The sequence below is a fragment of the Oncorhynchus mykiss genome, chromosome 15, assembly GCF_057628025.1.
Source record: "Oncorhynchus mykiss isolate SJ-2025 chromosome 15, ASM5762802v1, whole genome shotgun sequence".
Taxonomy (NCBI): domain Eukaryota; kingdom Metazoa; phylum Chordata; class Actinopteri; order Salmoniformes; family Salmonidae; genus Oncorhynchus; species Oncorhynchus mykiss.
The window spans coordinates 17,819,445-17,841,075 of NC_143036.1; the positions used below are offsets into that span (position 1 = coordinate 17,819,445).

Below are 21,631 nucleotides of genomic sequence, written 5' to 3' on the forward strand. Positions count from 1 at the left end.
TGCCACCAGAGACTCTGGGTTCGAGCCCAGGCTCTGTCGCAGCCGGCCGTGTGTCGTCCGGGTTAAGGAGGGTTTGGCCGGTAGGGATATCCTTGTCTCATCACGCACTAGCAACTCCTGTTGCCGGCCGGGCGCAGTGCACGTTATCCAGGTCGCCAGGTGCACAGTGTTTCCTCCAACACATTGGTGCGGCTGGCTTCCGGGTTGAATGCGCACTGTGTTAAGAAGCAGTGCGGCTTGGTTGGGTTGTGTTTCGGAGGACGCATGGCTTTCGAACTTCGTCTCTCCCGAGCCCCCCCCCCCACTAGCAGCGATGAGACAAGATAGTAACTACTAACAATTGGATACCACGAAATTGGAGAGAAACTGCGAAAAATTCAAAAAATAAAAAGGTTAAAAATATATATTTTTAAATCACATTAGCTATCAATCAGAAACAACAAGCCATGAAGGTGCCAAGTACCTTTATTCACATTAGCGTCATACAGCAGTTTGATTTTTAGTGAGCACAGTTCCCTACGGAAATAACTTACACAGAAATGTATAAATAAATACTTCAATATATCTATATACCATAGATAATTTGTGGCTGACAAAAATAATTTAATAAATACTTTTGGACCTAATAAACAAAATCTCTCCAAATATCTCTTCTTTCACGTTACACTATTTCACCTCAATACGATCTACATCTTTATATACCTGTTCTGATAATCTTTAATATAAATATAAACACATTTCTAAATATGTTATATTGTAATATATAGTATCTTTATCTATATATTTTATATACAATTTCAAAGCATGACTTTCTATGGATATTGGACAAATGTAACTTGGGCTGCTCCAGAATTAGCGTGGGTTGCCTTCCCACATGATTCATGCAGCCTGGGATGGGATCTAAAGTTAATCTTAAGAGTGTACAGCGAAACTAAGAGAGTAGGTGCAAGAAAACAGTCTTCAGTTCATGGCTTCAAACAAAGTGTTCCAGTTTAGATTTTTTCTTGTTTAATTCTATTAAATAGTCTGCAATGTTGCTACAATGACAATATTGAAAATTCACTGTATGAGTGCTATAAGAGGTCTTTGTCTAATTCAATGACTTTTATCCTTTCACATGAATTCTAATTAGCCGATACTGATTGTACAATATATTGTTGACAAATTCAATTGCACATCAACGTCTAAGGGGCTCTTGTGTGGTAGGTTAGAGTGCTATGGTGGTAAAGTAAGGACATCAATCACGATGCATGGACTGACCCCAGGCCGGGGTCAACAGCAGGTTCTGTAGGTGTGGGTTTTAGCATTAGGACATGGTACCAAAGACAGGGTTATGGCGGCAGATGCTGGGACCAAACTCATCGTAGTCCTTTTTTGAGTGACAAACCTGGAGAAACTCAGGCTGTGAAGGAAAGAAACAGAATATAAAAAATTAAGGAGCAACAGGGGATTTATCTCAGTACTTTAGGCAGATGAAAAAGGTTGGATAACACCAGATTAGAGGTCGACCGATTAATCGGAATGGCCGATTAATTAGGGCAGATTTAAAGTTTTCATAATAATCGGAAATCGGTATTTTTGGGCGCCGATTTGCAGATTAAAAAAAATATATATATATTTTATACCTTTATATAACTAGGCAAGACACTTAAGAACACATTCTTATTTTCAATGACGGCCTAGGAACGGTGGGTTAACTGCCTTGTTCAGGGGCAGAACGACAGATTTTCACCTTGTCAGCTCGGGAGATCCAATCTTGCAATCTTACAGTTAACTAGTCCAACGCAATAACGACCTGCCTCTCTCTCGTTGCACTCCACAAGGAGACTGCCTGTTAGGCGAATGCAGTAAGCCAAGGTAAGTTGCTAGCTAGCATTAAACTTATCTCATAAAAAACAATCAATCATAATCACTAGTTAACTAAACATGGTTGATGATATTGCTAGATATTATCTAGCGTGTCCTGCGTTGCATATAATCTGACTGAGCATACAAACATACAAGTATCTGACTGAGTGGTGGCAGGCAGAAGCAGGCACATAAACATTCATTCAAACAGCACTTTCGTGCGTTTTGCCAGCAGCTCTTCGTTGTGCGTCAAGCATTGCGCTGTTTATGACTTCAAGCCTATCAACTCCCGAGATGAGGCTGGTGTAACCGAGGTGAAATGGCTAGCTAGTTAGCGCACTCTAACTAGAGGGACGGAAGCTATACTGTTACACTGGCAATACTAAAGTGCCTATAAGAACATCCAATAGTCAAAGGTTAATGAAATACAAATGGTATAGAGGGAAATAGTCCTATAATTCCTATAATAACTACAACCTAAAACTTCTTACCTGAGAATATTGAAGACTCATGTTAAAAGGAACCACCAGCTTTCATAAGTTCTCATGTTCTGAGCAAGGAACTTAAACGTTAGCTTTCTTACATGGCACATATTGCACTTTTACATTCTTCTCCAAAACTTTGTTTTTGCATTATTTAAACCAAATTTAACATGTTTCATTATTGATTTTATTGATGTATTATATTAAGTTAAAATAAGTGTTCATTCAGTATTTATTGTTGTAATTGTCATTATTACAAATAAAATAAAAAAAATTGGCCAATTAATCGGTATCGGCTTTATTTGGTCCTCCAATAATCGGTATCGGCGTTGAAAAATCATAATCGGTCGACCTTTACACCAGACACAGCATTATTACAGATGTACAATCTTAATTTGAGCCAGTTTGCTACAGCAGGAAACTAATCCTGCAGCAACAGGACATTTGAATTATTATGTAGATTTAATTCATGGACATTTTTTGTAGGAGTTGATCCATTTTTCTTTAGGGCAAAGTCAGACATTTTAAAGTGGAAATAATAAACTTTAGAAGCCTTTTTAAACCTAGAATACACTATTGTGCAGGAAATAGTTCAGCAACAAAAGAGTAATTAAATGAAGATCCTTTATCTGTAGGCTGAGTACTGTTTATATATTGATTCTATATATACTGTACATTAATACAGTAGACATGTGATAGTGAATGATAATAATAATAATAACATAACTTGTTAACCTTCGCAGTATGACCATGTAGAAAATGTAGTGTGTATGCGTGGGTGCGTGCTCTGTGTGTGAGTGTGTACATGTGCACTGTGTATGGTCTTTACCGTAGAGGCAAGCATGGATCCTCCAAACCACACGGCATAGCGCTGCATGTGGTGTGTAACCACCAGGACCTCCATGGGCTTGGGCTGAAAACAACAGGAAAGTAGACAGATTACCATCCATCCTGAGCCCAGTTCTACCCTGCATCACAATAGCCTGGACAATGTCAGATCTGTATTGCCAACTCCTATGATTGTTGTCGTACCAAACATGACCATAGGAGGCAGGAAAGCACGAACAGACACACACCTTTATCCTTCCTCCACTGAGCTCCTCACTCAATTTGAGCCGGGCGTCTACCGACCGCTTCAGGTCTCTCTGCAGCCGCCGGCCAAAGTCTCTGAACATGGTGGAACCGCCAGACAGGACAATATTCTGTAATGTGTCAGTACACAACACAACTATAGGGTGTCAGTTTTCTAGCCCATCAAAGCAATAACAACACCTTCATTCACCAAAAGTAGTCAATCTTGCTAAACACACAATCAAGAGACAATAATTGGTGGGCGCTTATAGTTGTCCTTTTTTACACATACACAAGTATGCAATTTATACGCATGTGTGAATTGGAAATGTATTTTTTTAATATCCCAATTTCATTGAGACACCCATGGAGTATGGGGTCACAGCCAGGGTCAGTCATTATGAATGATGCACCTGGCGGAATTAGGGCTAAATGCCTTGCTCAAGGGCACATCGACAGATGTTCAATATTTTTGTGCATGCTTTCTGTGTCTAGTTAGGCTTCAATGTCATCACAGAATTAGGGCTTAATCACAAATTATTAACCGGGTGGTTCGAGCTCTGAATGCTGATTGGCTGAAAGGTGTGGTATATCAGACAGTATACCACGGCTATGACAAAACATTTATTTTTACTGTTCTAATTAGGTTGGTAACCAGTTTATAATAGCAATAATGCACCTCAGCTTTGCATCGTGCCTAAGAACAGCCCTTAGCCGTGGTATATTGGCCATATACCACACTCCCTCTGGCCTTATTGCTTAAATAACACCCCTTGAAAGTTGCTGATATCAAATGTGTAAAGGCTACACTGGTCAGGTCTCAAACCCTAACGAGAGAGAGAGAGAAAGAGAGAGAGAGAGCGAAAGAGAGAGCGAAAGAGAGAGGAAAAGGCTCAGGGAATATTGGGACAGTCATTCGACCTTAATTAAATATTGACGTTCAGCGATAATAGGGGATCAACCAGCGATCCTCCGCCATTACAGGTCGAGGGGGTCAATCGTTTGTTAATAAACTTTAGAGGCTTTGGGAGGAAATGTATCCCGTTGTTTGGATTGGGCTGAGCTAGAATAACTTCTGCAGCAATAAAAAAAGTACTGTTCTCCATCTATTTTTCATCCCTCTCTCCCTCCCTCTTTCATCCCTCTTTCCATCCATGTTTTGCCTTTCTGAAATGAATCCATTTATTACTCGTGTCAGAGGAGGAGATGAGAGCCCAGCAGCAGAGCGTTTTACTGCAGATGACCACCTTTCAATTTGTGAAGAAGATGGTTTAAGCTTATAGTCCACCTCAGGTGTTGTGACTCGTGGGGATAGTTAGAATGCTCAATGAATTGTTAAATGTATTCAATTGCCCAGAAGATTGCAATATTTTATTTTAGGCAGTTGGTTCACTGGGCTATTACAAGTTCAATGACTTGTCTCAATGTTTTTATAAATACCCCAGTTTGATGTTTTAATTTGATATGCAGATGAGTGGCATGAATATCATGGACATTTATAACACATGAGAGCAAGATAATTTGCATTCATTCTGTGTTTAGAAAAAATATATGTTTTGTTGGCATGATCCAAGCTAAATGAAGACTAGAATGTGAACTGAAATGGCCATTGAATAAGTCAGGTGCCGTGTTCAAGCGGATGTCCCCTCATTGCCTCCAACAAGGCCAACATGCATCTACCAGTAAGATAACAAGGTGTACACTGACGCCTGGTGGACAAAATATGAACAACTATTCAGAATCAAAACTGTCAATACTAAATGTATTGCAGAGCAAGTCTGACATATTTAAAATAATCTTCAAATCATATTATTTCTTAAATGAATTGTTAAACTGGAAATACATGCATTTCCCCCATCACACAATCAATTGCAGAACGTAGTGTTGAAGCCATACCTTATATAGAGGTCTTCTGACATCTATTGGACAGTTCATTATAACCTCGTCAACTATATCTGAGATTGGCTGCGTGAAGTCTGGGTTGGCAAACTGTAAAACACAGGAGCAGATATAGTGGGTATTACATGTGAATGTTTAAAGCAAGGTTCAATGCAGCTGTTTTTATCTCAATACCAAATTATTTCTGGGTAAGAATTAAGAATGTTACTGTTATTGTTTTTAATTAAAATGTTAGAAAATAAACAAAACTAGCTTCTTAGCAAAGAGCAATTTCTCAAGAAAGAATTTAGCTATGACTGTCTGGGAGTGGTCTGGAGAAAGGAAAACTGAAAACTAGCTGTTATTGTCAGATAGACTTAAAATAATAAAGAGTTCCAAACCTAACTAATTTACCACCTGGTGTTGTCACCAGGCAGGCCAAAACGCCATCCCACCAAAACAGGCTGAAATATTAGGCTTTCTTTTCAAACAGCTCTTACACTAAAAAGGCATTATCATTCCAACCTCAGTGTGTAAATATGTATAAAACACATGGAACCATGATTTTGACTGCACTGGGCCTTTAAATGAGAATAATCTTAAATTTGTCAACTTTATTCTGCATAACAATTATTCATCTTTTTTTTTTATACCGATATCTTACATGACTACAATTTGTTCTTTCTTGAAGATACTCATTTCAAATTAGTAATTAATCCAACTGGATCCTTATTGGGTAACATGTTACTTCTTATATATAAATAGTGTAGCATAAAATAAACGCTACCCATTATTCAGAATATCAATGAATACCTCTGGATGAAAGAATATTTCTGGACCTAAAAAGCGTTCATATCCAACATCTATGTGGAATTCAGATTTGTTGATGGCATTGATGCCTTTGTACTTCTTGATCCATTTCCCAGGGTCCGTGTCATATTTGGCAAATTCCTTCACAATGTCTGGACAGATGTAGCAATACCTCTCCTGGGAAAACAAAACAACATATAAACAAGTGTGAGCTTACATTGTCCATTTATGTACATAATGTAGCATCAGTCCAACAACCATTACACCAATCAAAACCTCTTAAAGAGGTCGCTAGGTGTTGCTAGGTAGCTTCACTACTATTCTCCTCCTTACCTTGACTGCCTTGGCTGTCTCCATGGACTGTTCCGGGGGGATGCCCACCTCCCTCTCTCTGAGGAGCTGCTGAATAAACAAGGTGATGTCTCGACCTGCTATGGGGATGTGTTTTATACAGCTCCCAATGACGTAGCCTTCAGCCTAGCACAGGACACATAAGTCACAATGACTCAAACAGTCAAGAATCCTAAATATCAAGTCAACAACAGGTTAACATAATATGATCCTGATCATGTCTCAAAGAGTTACTCTATACCTGCAGCATAACTATGAATTTGCACAACATGAAACACTTAAAGCTGCAATATGTATCTAGAAAACATTTAGAAAACAGCTGACAGTGAAGAAGGCATCTGAACAAGTCTATGAACGTGCTGTGACTTTTACGTTAACAAGTACCAATATATCTCAATATGGGTACAGCACTTGTTTTTCACTGTATGGTATTCTATTTTATGGTATCCAATTCTATTTTATATATAGCCATAAAGAAAAAGTCCACATACGGGATCCCAGCAATCATTGAATTTGACACAGCATTTTACTCATCATAAACAACAGACACAGAACTTCATGCCATATCACTTTTACAGAGAGGGAGTTATATTTAGGAGAGTCATGTGCACAGGTGGTGCGTCTCAATAAGCTAAAGTGGCTACTTCTCCTTGTTTCCTCTCTGCCAGCAACCCTGATTTTAAAATTGACAGGACAGCAACACTGATTTAAAAAGACAGGACAGCAACCCTGATTTAAAAAGACAGGACAGCAACCCTGATTTAAAAAGACAGGACAGCAACCCTGATTTAAAAAGACAGGACAGCAACACTGATTTAAAAAGACAGGACAGCAACCCTGATTTAAAAAGACAGGACAGCAACACTGATTTAAAAAGACAGGACAGCAACCCTGATTTAAAAAGACAGGACAGCAACCCTGATTTAAAAAGACAGGACAGCAACACTGATTTAAAAAGACAGGACAGCAACCCTGATTTAAAAAGACAGGACAGCAACACTGATGTAAAAAGACAGGACAGCAACACTGATTTAAAAGGACAGGACAGCAACACTGATTTAAAAAGACAGGACAGCAACCCTGATTTAAAAAGACAGGACAGCAACCCTGATTTAAAAAGACAGGACAGCAACACTGATTTAAAAAGACAGGACAGCAACCCTGATTTAAAAAGACAGGACAGCAACACTGATTTAAAAAGACAGGACAGCAACACTGATTTAAAAAGACAGGACAGCAACCCTGATTTAAAAAGACAGGACAGCAACACTGATTTAAAAAGACAGGACAGCAACCCTGATTTAAAAAGACAGGACAGCAACACTGATTTAAAAAGACAGGACAGCAACCCTGATTTAAAAAGACAGGACAGCAACCCTGATTTAAAAAGACAGGATAGCTAAAAGCAATATGGCGAAGGCCCACAAGGGAATTTGCTTTGACCTGGAGGAGGGAAAAGCCACCTTGGTCTGTTGAGAAACAGTATGAGAGTCTTAGGCTGCGTTTACACAGGCAGCCCAATTCTGATATTTGTTCCACTAATTGGTCTTTTGACCAATCACATCAGATCTTTTTCAGAGCTGATCTAATTGGTCAAAATACCAAAGAGTTGAAGCATGTCCTGGGGTGGGGGAGTTCAACCCATGTTACAGGGATGTTTCTATCAGGGAAGGGATAGGATGGTTATAAAACGTCCCCTTACATGCCTTTCCTCATTGGATCCTCCCATTAACCCACGATGCCTTGGATCATGTTGTATATTGACATTCCTTTGAATTTGGACAGACACACAATCAAAACAGATCAATAAAGGAGTTAAGTTGGGCTTGCTAGCTGCTTCCACTCACAATAAAGACATTTCTGTTTTGTTCCCACAATTAAAGCTAAGCAACCAAGATGGCCTAGCTTTTCTTGAGGAATGCCAACAAATGTTGAGGTTTATAATGCCTTCATAAGGTTGGCATAGCACTTCTGTCATGGAAGATTATGGCAACCCCAATGTTGATGGACGGTTTCATAACAGTTTAACGTGACATAAGACAACATTAAGCTTTCACGACAAGTGTGATTATAAGCCTCTATGACCTATTAGGCCTGCGACCTACTTTGTCATAGTGTCTTTTAACAACAAAAAAACGTTGATATGCTTATGTTACCACAGGTATGGCGTGGGTGACTCCATCTCCGCTGTCAATCACGATTCCTGTCAGTGTTCGCTCGCCTACTTGTCTAGACGTCCATGATGCTGCCAGGGCCAGAACTGCCTGAAATGAACCAGTACAATCACTGAGAGACAGATTTCAATGTGATTAGACCTAGGGCTGTGGCGGTCATGAAATATTGTAAACATGTTTAGAATCTCCAAGCCTCCACGCATACATGTATGCCTTTGGAATATCTACATTGAAAAAAAGTCTAATAAACCCATTTAATGAAACCATCACAATAAATCTATTATTTATTTTAGGCAAGTCTAAAGAAACATTATGATATGAAGAAAATGTATTACAGAGAACAGAATATGAGTTGGCCTACTGTATTTTATCTGGCTATGCGTCCTGCCATAGGCTGTATACTAGTTAATTTAGCAGACAAGATATGTTTTTAAGTCCCGTGACATTATTTTATATTATATGATTTTATAGTAAGAAGAATATAATTGAACTTGGCGGAATAAAATAGGAAGGATATTTTTCCCATTCCGGAGCAATTTTGAGAGTAAAAGTGATCATTTGAAACAGGTCCTATATGCTAAACTAGATTTTCAGTTAATTGGCTAATTTAGATGTGAATGATACAAATCTTAGATTGTCTTAAAAATCTAAACATATTTGGGCTGCATGATGCTACTATATGCAACAAAAAGTCACAAAAAAAGCTTCCTTGCCTCAGGCTGCACACCCTGTTCTCTCATCAAGTGGTCATATATTCAACCATCAGACTATTCTCAAATTAATCTTGTCTTAACTAATATGGAGGAAAAAAAAGATTTAGAATGGCCCAATATCAAATAAGTAGGAACAACATGAGGCTGCTGAGGGGAGGACGGCTCATATTAATGTACGGAAACAGCGCAAATGGAATGGCATCAAACAACTGTAACCATGTGTTTGATGTATTTGATACCATTTCACTTATTCCTCTCCAGCCATTACCACAAGCCCGTCCTCCCCAATTAAGGTATCATCAACCTTGTGTTGTAGGAACAGGGGGCAGGGGAAAAAAGACATCATCCGTATGCACTCAAATAGCAAATAGAGGCTGCTTTCCCAGTTTAAATCATGCTGAGGCTAGTCCGGTTTTATAGCAGAGCAGCTGAGAAATAGATCTAAATATAGTAGCAGCTGGGATCCTCCTCTTTTTAGTGGCAACCATCAAAAACTCTGCTATCACACGGGATTGCATATAGAAATGTCTGGGCTTATAAGAACACTTATTTCACTTCACGCATCAACCAATGTCTGAGGAGCATGCAGCCTCTCACTGCACGACAGGTCATATTCCACCCAAACTCTCTATGCTATGGGCTCTCCAACCATGTTCCTGCAGCTACCCAGTGCTTCATTTGGGAAACCAAATTAAATCTGTTTGGGAATAGCGATAGTAACATGTTTTCATAACGCAACACATTTAATTAACTAAAACTGTTGACAGCCCCTATTTCTGCGTGCTTGAAAAAGGAATGAAGGAGAGGAGATGGACAAATTCACTATAATTGTAAGCTAACTCTGTAAGCCGCCCTGCACAATCAATGAACCAACAGCATCACCTAGGCCTATATGTTCTCTCCCAGACACATGGATTGATGTTTGGAGCGTATCATAAGGTAACCAGTTCAACCAGTATGAATAGTACAGTCCAGATTCAAAGGTGATTGCTAGAATTTGTTTAATTTTGAAGTATAGGCTAGAACAGTCATATACCAAAAACATCCTAAATCTATATATGTTTTTTTTAATGTTTTTCCACCTTGCATAATATGCAGTAGGCTATTAGGTTATGTATTATCTAATGCCATAATCATTATTTTAATTCAGGTTTATTTTTCGGGCTTTGGCTCATATCGTATACAGTGTTTTCGGAAAGTATTCAGACCCCTTGACTTTTTCCACATTTTGTTACATTACAGCCTTATTCTAAAATGTATTAAATAAAAAAATCCTCAGCAATCTACACACAAAACCCCATAATGACAAAGTGAAAATGGGTTTTTAGAAATGTTTGTACATTTATAAAATATAAAAACAGAAATACCTAATTTACATAAGTAAATAAGACGTTTCGCTATAAGACTCTAAATTGATCTCAGGTACAGTGGGGCAAAAAAGTATTTAGTCAGCCACCAATTGTGCAATTTCTCCCACTTAAAAAGATGAGCGAGGCCTGTAATTTTCATCATAGGTACACTTTAACTATGACAGACAAAATGAGAGAAAACAATTCAGAAAATCACATTGTAGGATTTTTAATGAATTTATTTTGCAAATTATGGTGGAAAATAAGTATTTGGTCAATAACAAAAGTTTATCTCAATACTTTGTTATATACCCTTTGTTGGCAATGACAGAGGTCAAACGTTTTCTGTAAGTCTTCACAAGGTTTTCACACACTGTTGCTAGTATTTTGGCCCATTCCTCCATGCAAATCTCCTCTAGAGCAGTTATGTTTTGGGGCTGTTGCTGGGAAACACAGACTTTCAACTCCCTTCAAAGATTTCCTATGGGGTTGAGATCTGGAGACTGGCTAGGCCACTCCAGGACCTTGAAATGCTTCTTACGAAGCCACTCCTTCGTTGCCCGGGCGGTGTGTTTGGGATCATTGTCATGCTGAAAGACCCAGCCACGTTTCATCTTCAATGCCCTTGCTGATGGAAGGAGGTTTTCACTCAAAATCTCACGATACATGGCCCCATTCATTCTTTCCTTTACACGGATCAGTCGTCCTGGTCCCTTTGCAGAAAAACACCCCCAAAGCATGATGTTTCCACCCCCATGCTTCACAGTAGGTATGGTGTTCTTTGGATGCAACTCAGCATTCTTTGTCCTCCAAACACGACGAGTTGAGTTTTTACCAAAAAGGTCTATTTTGGTTTCATCTCACCATATGACATTCTCCCAATCTTCTTCTGGATCATCCAAATGCTCTCTAGCAAACTTCAGACGGGCCTGAACATGTACTGGCTTAAGCAGGGGGACACGTCTGGCACTGCAGGATTTGAGTCCCTGGTGGCGTAGTGTGTTACTGATGGTAGGCTTTGTTACTTTGGTCCCAGCTCTCTGCAGGTCATTCACTAGGTCCCCCCGTGTGGTTCTGGGATTTTTGCTCACCGTTCTTGTGATCATTTTGAACCCACAGGGTGAGATCTTGCGTGGAGCCCCAGATCGAGGGAGATTATCAGTGGTCTTGTATGTCTTCCATTTCCTAATAATTGCTCCCACAGTTGATTTCTTCAAACCAAGCTGCTTACCTATTGCAGATTCAGTCTTCCCTGGCTGGTGCAGGTCTACAATTTTGTTTCTAGTGTCCTTTGACAGCTCTTTGGTCTTGGCCATAGTGGAGTTTGGAGTGTGACTGTTTGAGGTTGTGGACAGGTGTCTTTTATACTGATAACAAGTTCAAACAGGTGCCATTAATACAGGTAACGAGTGGAGGACAGAGGAGCCTCTTAAAGAAGAAGTTACAGGTCTGTGAGAGCCAGAAATCTTGCTTGTTTGTAGGTAACCAAATACTTATTTTCCACCATAATTTGCAAATAAATTCATTAAAAATCCTACAATGTGATTTTCTGGATTTTTTTTCTCTCATTTTGTCTGTCATAGTTGAAGTGTACCTATGATCTTTTTAAGTGGGAGAACTTGCACAATTGGTGGCTGACTAAATACTTTTTTGCCCCACTGTATGATGAACAGAGAGTAGCAGTAGCGTAAAAGAGGGGTTGGCGGGTGGTAGGTGGGACACAATGCAGATAGCCGGTTAGCCATTTGATTACCTGTTCAGGAGTCTTATGGCTTGGCGGTAAAAACTGTTGAGAATCCCTTTAGTCCTAGACTTGGCACTCCGGTACTGCTTGCCACGCGGTAGTAGAGAAAACAGTCTATGACTAGGGTGGCTGGGGTCTTTGACAATTTTTAGGGCCTTCCTCTGACACCGCCTGGTGTAGAGGTCCTGGATGGCAGGCAGCTTAGCCCCCATGATGTACTGGGCCGTACGCACTACCCTTTGTAGTGCCTTGCGGTCAGAGGCCGAGGAATTGCCATACCAGGCAGTGATGCAACCAGTCAGGATGCTCTCGATGTTGCAGCTGTAGAACCCATTGAGGATCTTAGATCTTTATAGTTTCCTGAGGGGGAATAGGCCCTCTTCACGACTGTCTTGGTGTATTTGGGCCATTCTAGTTTGTTGTTGATGTGGACACCAAGGAACTTGAAGCTCTCAACCTGCTCCACTACAGCCCCATCGATGAGAATGGGGGCGTGCTCGGTCCTCCTTTTCCTGTAGTCCACAATCATCTCCTTAGTCTTGGTCACGTTGAGGGATAGGTTGCTATTCTGGCACCACCCGGCCAGGTCTCTGACCTCCTCCCTATAGGCTGTCTCGTTGTTGTCGGTGATCAGGCCTACCACTGTTGTGTCGTTTGCAAACTTAATGATGGTGTTGGAGTCATGCCTGGCCATGCAGTCGTGGGTGAACAGGGAGTACAGGAGGGGACTGAGCACGCACTCCTGAGGGGCTCCAATGTTGAGGATCAGCATGGCAGATGTGTTGCTACCTACCCTCACCACCTGGGGGCGGCCCGTCAGGAAGTCCAGGATCTAGTTGTAGAGGGAGGTATTTAGTCCCAGGATCCTTAGCTTAGTGATGAGCTTTGAGGGTACTATGGTGTTGAACGCTGAGCTGTAGTCAATGAATAGCATTCTCACATAAGTGTTCCTTTTGTCCAGGTGGGAAAGGGCAGTGTGGAGTGCAATAGAGGTAGCATCATCTGTGGATATGTTTGGGCGGCATGCAAATTGGAATGGGTCTAGGGTTTCTAGGATAATGGTGTTGATGTGAGCCATTACCAACCTTTCAAACAACTTCATGGCTATGGACGTGAGTGCTACGGGTCTGTAGTCATTTAGGCAGGTTGCCTTTGTGTTCTTGGGCACAGGGACTATGGTGGTCTGCTTGAAACATGTTGGTATTACAGACTCAATCAGGGACAATTTGAAAATGTCAGTGAAGAAACCTGCCAGTTGGTCAGCACATGCCCGGAGCACACGTCCTGGTAATCTGTCTGGCCCCGCAGCCTTGTGTATGTTGACCTGTTTAAAGGTCTTACTCACGTCGGCTACAGAGAGCGTGATCACACAGTGATCACACAGTTGATGCTCTCATGCATGCCTCAGTGTTGCTTGCCTCGAAGCGAGCATAGAAGTGATTTAGCTCGTCTGGTAGGCTCGCGTCACTGGGCAGCTCGCGGCTGTGCTTCCCACATGCTGTGGCAATGTTTATCAGCAGAAGGGACTGGGAGACTAGTCAGGATCGAGGCAAAGATGAACGGAGCAAAGTAAAGAGAGATCCTTGATGAAAACCTGCTTCAGGGCGCTCAGGACCTCAGACTGGGGCAAAGGTTCATCTTCCAACAGAACAACGACTCTAAGCACAAAGCCAAAACAATGCAGGAGTGGCTTCAAGACAAGTCTCTGAATGTCCTTGAGTGGCCCAGCCAGAGCCCGGACTTAAACCCGATCGAACATCTCTGGAGAGACCTGAAAATAGCTGTGCAACACCGCTCTTCATCCAACCTGACAGAGCTTGAGGGGATCTGCAGAGAAGAATGGGAGAAACTCCCCAAATACAGGTGTGTTAAGCTTGTAGCGTCATACCCAGGAAGACTCTAGGCTGTAATTGCTACCAAAGGTGCTTCAACAAAGTACTGAGTAAAGGGTCTGAATACTTATGAAAATGTAAAAAAAATAAAAAATAAAATAATTGAAAAAATGTTTTAAAATAACTGTTTTTGCTTGGTCATTATGGGGTATTGTGTGTAGATTGATGAGGAAAAAAATTACATTTAATCAATTTTAGAATAAGGCTGTAACAGAACAAAAAATGTTTAAAGTAAAGGGGTCTAAATACTTTCCAAAGTCACTGTATAGGCCTATGAGTATGCATAAGCTTGAATATGTGTATGGTGTTCTAAATGCAATGTCTTAAATGCTTTGAATAAATCATCATCTTATAAAGAGCTGTCCATTTTCAAACTAGAGATCTTCACGGATCCACCTGTACCCGAATACCCGAGACCGAGTTCCAGATCCAGAATTCTAAATAATGTCATGGGTCTGGATTGGATCTGTTGTTGTTATGTTGTGTATGATGAGAAAGCTCATGCACAGATGCAGCCTCAATTAGCCTAGCTAGCTACTTTTAGTTTGATGAAGTCAAGACAGGTACTCTGTAATCATTTTTCATGATAAATAACCTAACTATGGCCGCTATTAGTCTACTATAGCGCGAGTCGGATTGGTTGGATGCTGCTCTCTTCTCTCCCTCCGCCCTGCTCCAAATGTCACCGGCTCACAGTAGGGCCCCTCTCCCGCCTGCTAGAGCGGCACCTCTCACGCTTTATCAGCTCCAGTTAAGAAAGTATCTTAAAACATGACTTTTCTGCTGCATCCCTCACTCGATTCGGCCCGGGTTATGTCTATACAGAACGGGTCTAACTGTCCTTGAGTCCTGTCGAAACAGGTCTCTATATTTACAAAATGTATTCATGCATATCTGTTCCGTGTGGGAAAGCCTCAGGTCAATTTCGGAACGGGTCCAACGTTTGTGAACCATGAAGACCTCTACTACCAACGCATGTCCAGAGTGCATAAGAGGAGATTACCGTGACTCAGCGATCACATGGAATTTGACTTTCATCATTACTGCCATTGTGGCAGTAATATCGTCACAACAGCTCTAATTGGACCTCACCTTCATTAACATCTTTATGCATCCACTGATCTATCAAGTGTTTAAACATACAGTACCAGTCAAAAGTTTGGACACACCTACTTATTACAGAGTTTTTCTTTATTTTTACTATTGTCTATATTGTAGAATAATAGAGAAGACATCAAAACTATGAAATAACACATGGTATCATGTAGTAACCAAAAAAGTGTTAAACAAATCAAAATATATTTTATATTTGAGATTCTTCAAAGTAGCCACCCTTTGCCTTGATGGCAGCTTTGCACACTCTTGGCATTCTCTCAACCAGCTTCATGAGGTAGTCACCTGGAATGCATTTCAATTAACAGGTGTGCCTTGTTAAAAGTTCATGTGTGGAATTTCTTTCCTTCTTAACGCGTTTGAGCCAATCAGCTGTGTTGTGACAAGGTAAGGGTGGTATACAGAAGATAGGTAAAAAAATTTGGTAAAAGATTTGGTAAAAAAACAAGTCCATATTATGGCATGAACAGCTCAAATAAGCAAAGAGAAATGACAGTCCATCATTACTTTAAAGACATGAAGGTCAGACAATGCAGAAAACTTTGAAAGTTTCCTCAAGTGCAGTTGCAAAAACCATCAAGCGCTATTATGAAACTGGCTCTCATGAGGACGGTCACAGGAATGGAAGACCCAGAGTTACCTCTGCCTGCAGAGTGTAAGTTCATTAGAGTTACCAGCCTCATAAATTGCAGCCCAAATAAATGCTTCACAGAGTTCAAGTAACAGACACATCTCAACATCAGCTGTTCAGAGGAGACTGCGTGAATCAGGCTTTCATGGTCGAGTTGCTGCAAAGAAATCACTACTAAAGGACACCAATTATAAGAAGAAACTTGCTTGGGCCACGAAACACGAGCAATGGACATTAGACTGGTGGAAACCTGTCCTTTGGTCTGATGAGCCAAAATGTTTGCGTAGGTGAACGGATTATCTCTGCATGTGTGGTTCCCACCATGAAGCACGGAGGAGGAGGTGTGATGGTACTTTGCTGGTGACACTGTCTGGGATTTTTTTTAAATTCAAGGCACACTTAACCAGCATGGCTATCAAAGCATTCTGCAGCGATACCCCACCCCATCCCATCTGGTTGCGCTTGTGGGACTATCATTTGTTTTTCATCGGGACAATGACCCAACACACCTCCAGGCTGTGTAAGGGCTATTTGACCAAGAAGGAGAGATGGAGTGCTGCATCAGATGACCTGGCCTCCATAATCACCCGACCTCAACCCATTTGAGATGGTTTGGGATGAGTTGGACCACAGAGAGAAACAAAAGCAACCAACAAGTGCTCAGCATATGTGGTAACTCCTACAAAACTGTTGGAAAAGCATTCCAGGTGAAGCTGGTTGAGAGAATGCCAAGAGTGTGCAAAGCTGTCATCAAGGCAAAGGATGGCTACTTTGAAGAATCTCAAATAAAATATATTGATTTGTTTAACACATTGTTGGTTAATACATGATTCCGTTTGTGTTATTTCATAGTTTTGATGTCTTTACTATTATTCTACAATGTAGAAAACAGTAAAAAATCAAGAAAAACCCTTGAATAAGTAGGTGTGTCCAAACTTGACTGGTACTGTATATTTCTATCTAGGCTTACATGGAATGAATGGATGATCATATCAAATACATTGTTATAATAATAAGACATCCTCAATACGTGTACTATATACTACTGGTATATAACCATACATAAATGGGGTCATTGGGGTATTACACCTCATTAACACCACCGCAGATCAATAGTGTGAATGGGACATTATTTCTGTTGTACCTGCACTGCGATGTACAGGCCTGGGACATTAAAGGTCTCAAACATGATCTCAGCCAGATACTCTCTGTTCTCTGGCGTGTTCAACGGAGGCTCTGTCTGGGGACACAAACGTAAAAAACACTATACAGTCCAACTGACTAAGAGCAATAACAGCAAAGCTACAAAATAATACAATTTAAATTCCTGTGACCGTCCTCATGAGAGACAGTTTCATAATAGAGCTTGATGGTTTTTGCAACTGCAGGTCTATTGACTGTTTTAATTTTGAAAAACATTGACTAAATTCAGAATGGGCAATGGGTGCATTCATTGATATTTATAAATACTGAAATACCAGTTTCAAAACTAGAAAAATAAATACCAATACCTCTATTTCATTCCCATATATGTTACAACAAACAAAATATGTGTTATGGTGTATACTGGGGTATATAATACCTTTACAATAAACCGTCTCTCACCATAAGGAAGCTATGGTCTTCAGGCTCTGCCCGCAGATACTTGAAGATGATCTGCTCCATGAACTTCTCCATCAAATCCCAGTCTTCCACCATCCCATGTCTGATGGGCCACTTTGGAGACAAAAGGCCACATGGTTACAACTCAAAACCACCCCTGTGGGCGAAAACTGGTCGAATCAACGTTGTTTCCACGTCATTTCAACCTTCAACCTAATGACGTTGAATCAACGTAGAAAACTGCTAGGGTTAGCAAAAAGTAATCAACGTAAGGGCACTTAGTATTTTTTTAACCCAACTTTTAACCTAAATCCAATGACATGGTGAAATATTTTTGGGAAATTCACATTGAACTTGACATTGAACTGACATCTGTTCCCAGTGGGACAGATCCTATGAGTAGGATCAATCACCTTGGTTGCATAGTTGGGCTTATCAATGCCTTCATCTCCTATAAAGAAATCCAAGTCATCCACTCCCTTCACAAGTCGCCTCTGTGCCTGGTCTCCTACACCGGCTGACTCTCGTATAGCGATGCCTGAAATGGAAACACATAAGGGTAACGAACAGGTGTTACATTCTTCTCCAGACCTCCCGTCCATCAAGTCGATATACATGGACAGATGACGTACCAAGGCCCATATGTTCACACAGCTATCAAGCATATTTTAGGACTCTGTGTTCAACAAAGAACAGATCAAAACAGTCTGAAACTCATTTGTTGTCCGTTCCCTTGAGAAATGAATTGATGGTAATGAGTGAAATGACAGCTGGAGTGCAGTAACTTGCTCAAGGTTACACAGCCGTGTGATGAGATGGGAGGCTACACTGCCTTTAATTAGTGCTTTCCCAAGGCAGAGCTTGATTCAAATCCAAAAACCAAAACTCCAAAACTGATATAAATAAAGTCATCTTCAAGTTAGAAGTGGATAATGTTTAAAACATCTGCAACATAAGCTATACAGTATACTTACAGGATGGCATGATAAACTGTGGCTCTGTGTTTCCAGCATATCCAATCTTGGTGTATCTGCATTCAAAGAAAAACAGCACAAAGTCATCATAACACAGCAAAGATTACAATGTTTGCCCCTAAGCATTGTGCAAATATACAACTGAATCATTTATTTATTTTCTGTACCATGGACTAAGCAGAATGCATTTGTCAATATATTCTCTACCGATCAATTTGCCATTAACCTTTCAGAAACAACCGAAACCTTTAGCAATTAGTTCCCTGTAATAAATTTACAGTATCAGGTTCTGTCTCGACCCCAGCCTTTCTGATTAAGTAAAACTTCCTGTTTAACCATACTAATTCATCATGGAGGAAAAATGTATCTCCTCTAAAATGTATATTGTTAGCCAAAACATGCAGCTGTTTAATTCATAGAGATCTTGGAAAATGTACCGCCCACAGGCTGAGTTATTCATCAAGTTAATCACACCTGTGAGTTTACAGGCCTTCGGATTCAGAAAACAGTAGGCTCCTCTACGGCTAAAATAGTCTAAGTTTTAGAGGACACTACAGCAGTGGCCAATGGCACTTTATTTACATTAACATCTTAGCTATAGACCTAAAAAAACATTAGAAAGTATGTATTATTATATATTATACATTATAACATTTTTAATAGTATTATTTAATATTATTCTCAAGTAAACTTTGCAGGCAGGTGCTTTCCACTTGGGTGAAAAAGGTTGTCTTGATTGGTGGCATAACATAGCCTAACGTTAGTAAATGTCCTTTTCGAGGCACATCACATACTGTATCTTCAGAGCAAGCGTAGCTGTTTCAAGTAAACAAACTCACCCTGTCCCACAATCTATCACGCAAGGAGGTAGAGGAGTTGCCATGCTCGTGTTGACGATTGTCCTATCGATACTAGAACACCATAGATTATTTGCAACAACTGTATCGGCTAGTTTAAACCCAATGTATGATTGAAGGTTGGCTACACGGCTGATTGCACTGCCCCGTGCTCGCTTATTTCCCTGTACCGTTATTTATATTACAGAGTATCCATTATATTGACCAGATACTCAAGTGGCCGCTCTAACAATGAAAATACATGTATTCAAAAATGGAAGGCAGTGGGGAGGGGGCACGATTAGGTGGGACCATTCTAGCCAATGAGAGGGCAGATACGCACAACAACAGGCACAACTCCAATATAAAGTGTTTTTTTTCCAAAGTTGCCAGGATGTCAAGTGTCCTACTTAAATCAGTACACTCGCAACAACATAGGCATTACGAAACTTCTAGTCGATCAAATAAGCCATACGTAGAAAATAAACCATTCACATTTTCGTTAACCAAATTCGACACTCTCTCGTTGACCTCCATACAAAAACTCCTCGCTTTGGTGAGCGAAAAAACATAAAAACGCCACCTGCTGGAGAAGACCGATTTTGGGCCCAGTTATCCCTCTCGCTCTGCCTCTTTCTCTATGTTTCTATTTCTAGTAGTTTGACAGCGATAGTACTTCCCGAGTCAAAGGGAAAATTGAAAAAATAAAAACAAGCTGTCTGGCTCCGTTCTCCACTTGAGCTTAGTAGGGAATGGGAACTTGCACAATTGACCGTGAGTCAGTTTCTCATTCGGAAATGCTCTGTGTGATTGCTAATACAGGATCAGCTGTTAGGCTACAGAAAAAAATGCTTTATTGAAAGCTGTGAAAGTATTCTTGAAAATAATGTTTCACTAAATGATATGGCTAAGGTGTATGCAATTAAATAACCTTGTAATTTTGTGAAGAAGCTGCAAAAAAACTAAATACCTAGGTATTTCAATACTCACACCGCAAGGTGGCATCTGAATCCTACTGTTTCCTCTCTGGCCACGAGTTGTTAGGCAACCTTGTTTGTATTGTTCACGCGCCCAATGAAAAGGAGGTGACGGATATTCTGTCACACAAACTAATAGCCTTTATTCTTGATAACGTTGGGATTAATAGCAATCATACTAAACAATTTTTCATTATGTATTTCATTATGTCTACCAGAGAGGCACGATAACGATCCTGTAACCATTTCAATAACTCATCTATGCCAGATATTATGGTACATTTTCAAAAAGCAAGAAGATTATTTGAAAATGCGCGTTATTTTTCCTGACAGCAAGCAAGAGAAGATGACTACATAAATGACAGAGAACGGTGCACAAATATGTCGCAAACTAATCTATAAGTGTAAAAAAGTATCTGACGAAAGGTTTGTAAGAAACTAATTTGATGTCATGACGATATATGGACTTTGCTACCACCGTCACGTGCGCATTTCCCATCAACAGCGCACAATTCGGTCAAGTCTTTCCCCAATGTACACTAGCTAATTTTTACACCAGCATACACCTAATAACTACCTGTTTGTCTTCAACATTGCTACGCGCAATCAAACTTTACTGACACTCCATACCGGTTAACGAGTATGTAGATAACTGTTTACAATGTATTCCGTCCAACACGATATAGTAACGTTAAACACAGGCACATCGCATTTAGCGTTACTTAGCTAACGTTACATTAATTTATTGCAAATATTATAGTGATTTGCGGTTTCGCGGGGCCCCTCAAGGTCCCTTTTTTGGGATAAAAAAATGTACTTCCTGCAATTCTACAAATTTTTCCATGGGGCAAAGAGAAAAATGTGCAGTTTTATAACTATCTCATATTATTCTACACATTTTGGGAGGGGCTCCTCCAGGGGTTGGGCCCCCAGTGTTTGTGGGTCCTGCATTGCAGGGGCTGCAGGGTTGTGTCCCACACTAGTGTTCTGATCTTGCTTGAAGATACTCTGTTATTTTCAGTAGTGGTGGGTAAAATCACTGTGGAAGCCGTGACAATAAGAATACATATTTATGTGTTATTTGATTTGATACACTTGTATTTTTATTGAAGCCTGCCTGAATACATGCCACTGGTTATTTCCAACCTGTTTTCCCGCCGTTGGCCAGAGAGGTGCTACTGTGCAC

General features: G+C 40.4%; 1 protein-coding gene across 2 annotated transcripts; it reads right to left on the reverse strand.

Annotated features, from left to right (window-relative positions):
* Nucleotides 1–447: 447 nt before the first annotated feature.
* Nucleotides 448–20,149, reverse strand: actr3b (actin related protein 3B). 2 transcript variants are annotated; one of them, XM_021562501.3, is made up of 12 exons: nucleotides 19,472–20,149; nucleotides 18,633–18,688; nucleotides 18,072–18,196; nucleotides 17,662–17,772; nucleotides 17,201–17,296; nucleotides 8,597–8,704; nucleotides 6,423–6,566; nucleotides 6,093–6,266; nucleotides 5,298–5,390; nucleotides 3,407–3,532; nucleotides 3,160–3,243; nucleotides 448–1,402 (listed from the first exon to the last, which is right to left on the reverse strand). In XM_021562501.3, the coding sequence occupies exons 1-12, from the start codon at nucleotides 19,513–19,515 to the stop codon at nucleotides 1,307–1,309; spliced, it is 1,257 nt and encodes a 418-aa protein (XP_021418176.3). In that variant the 5' UTR covers nucleotides 19,516–20,149; the 3' UTR covers nucleotides 448–1,306. The 2 variants fall into 2 exon arrangements, with proteins under 2 accessions (XP_021418176.3, XP_021418177.3); XM_021562502.3 differs by lacking the exon at nucleotides 17,201–17,296 and having other exon boundaries at nucleotides 19,472–19,722.
* Between the last annotated feature and the right edge of the window lie 1,482 nt (nucleotides 20,150–21,631).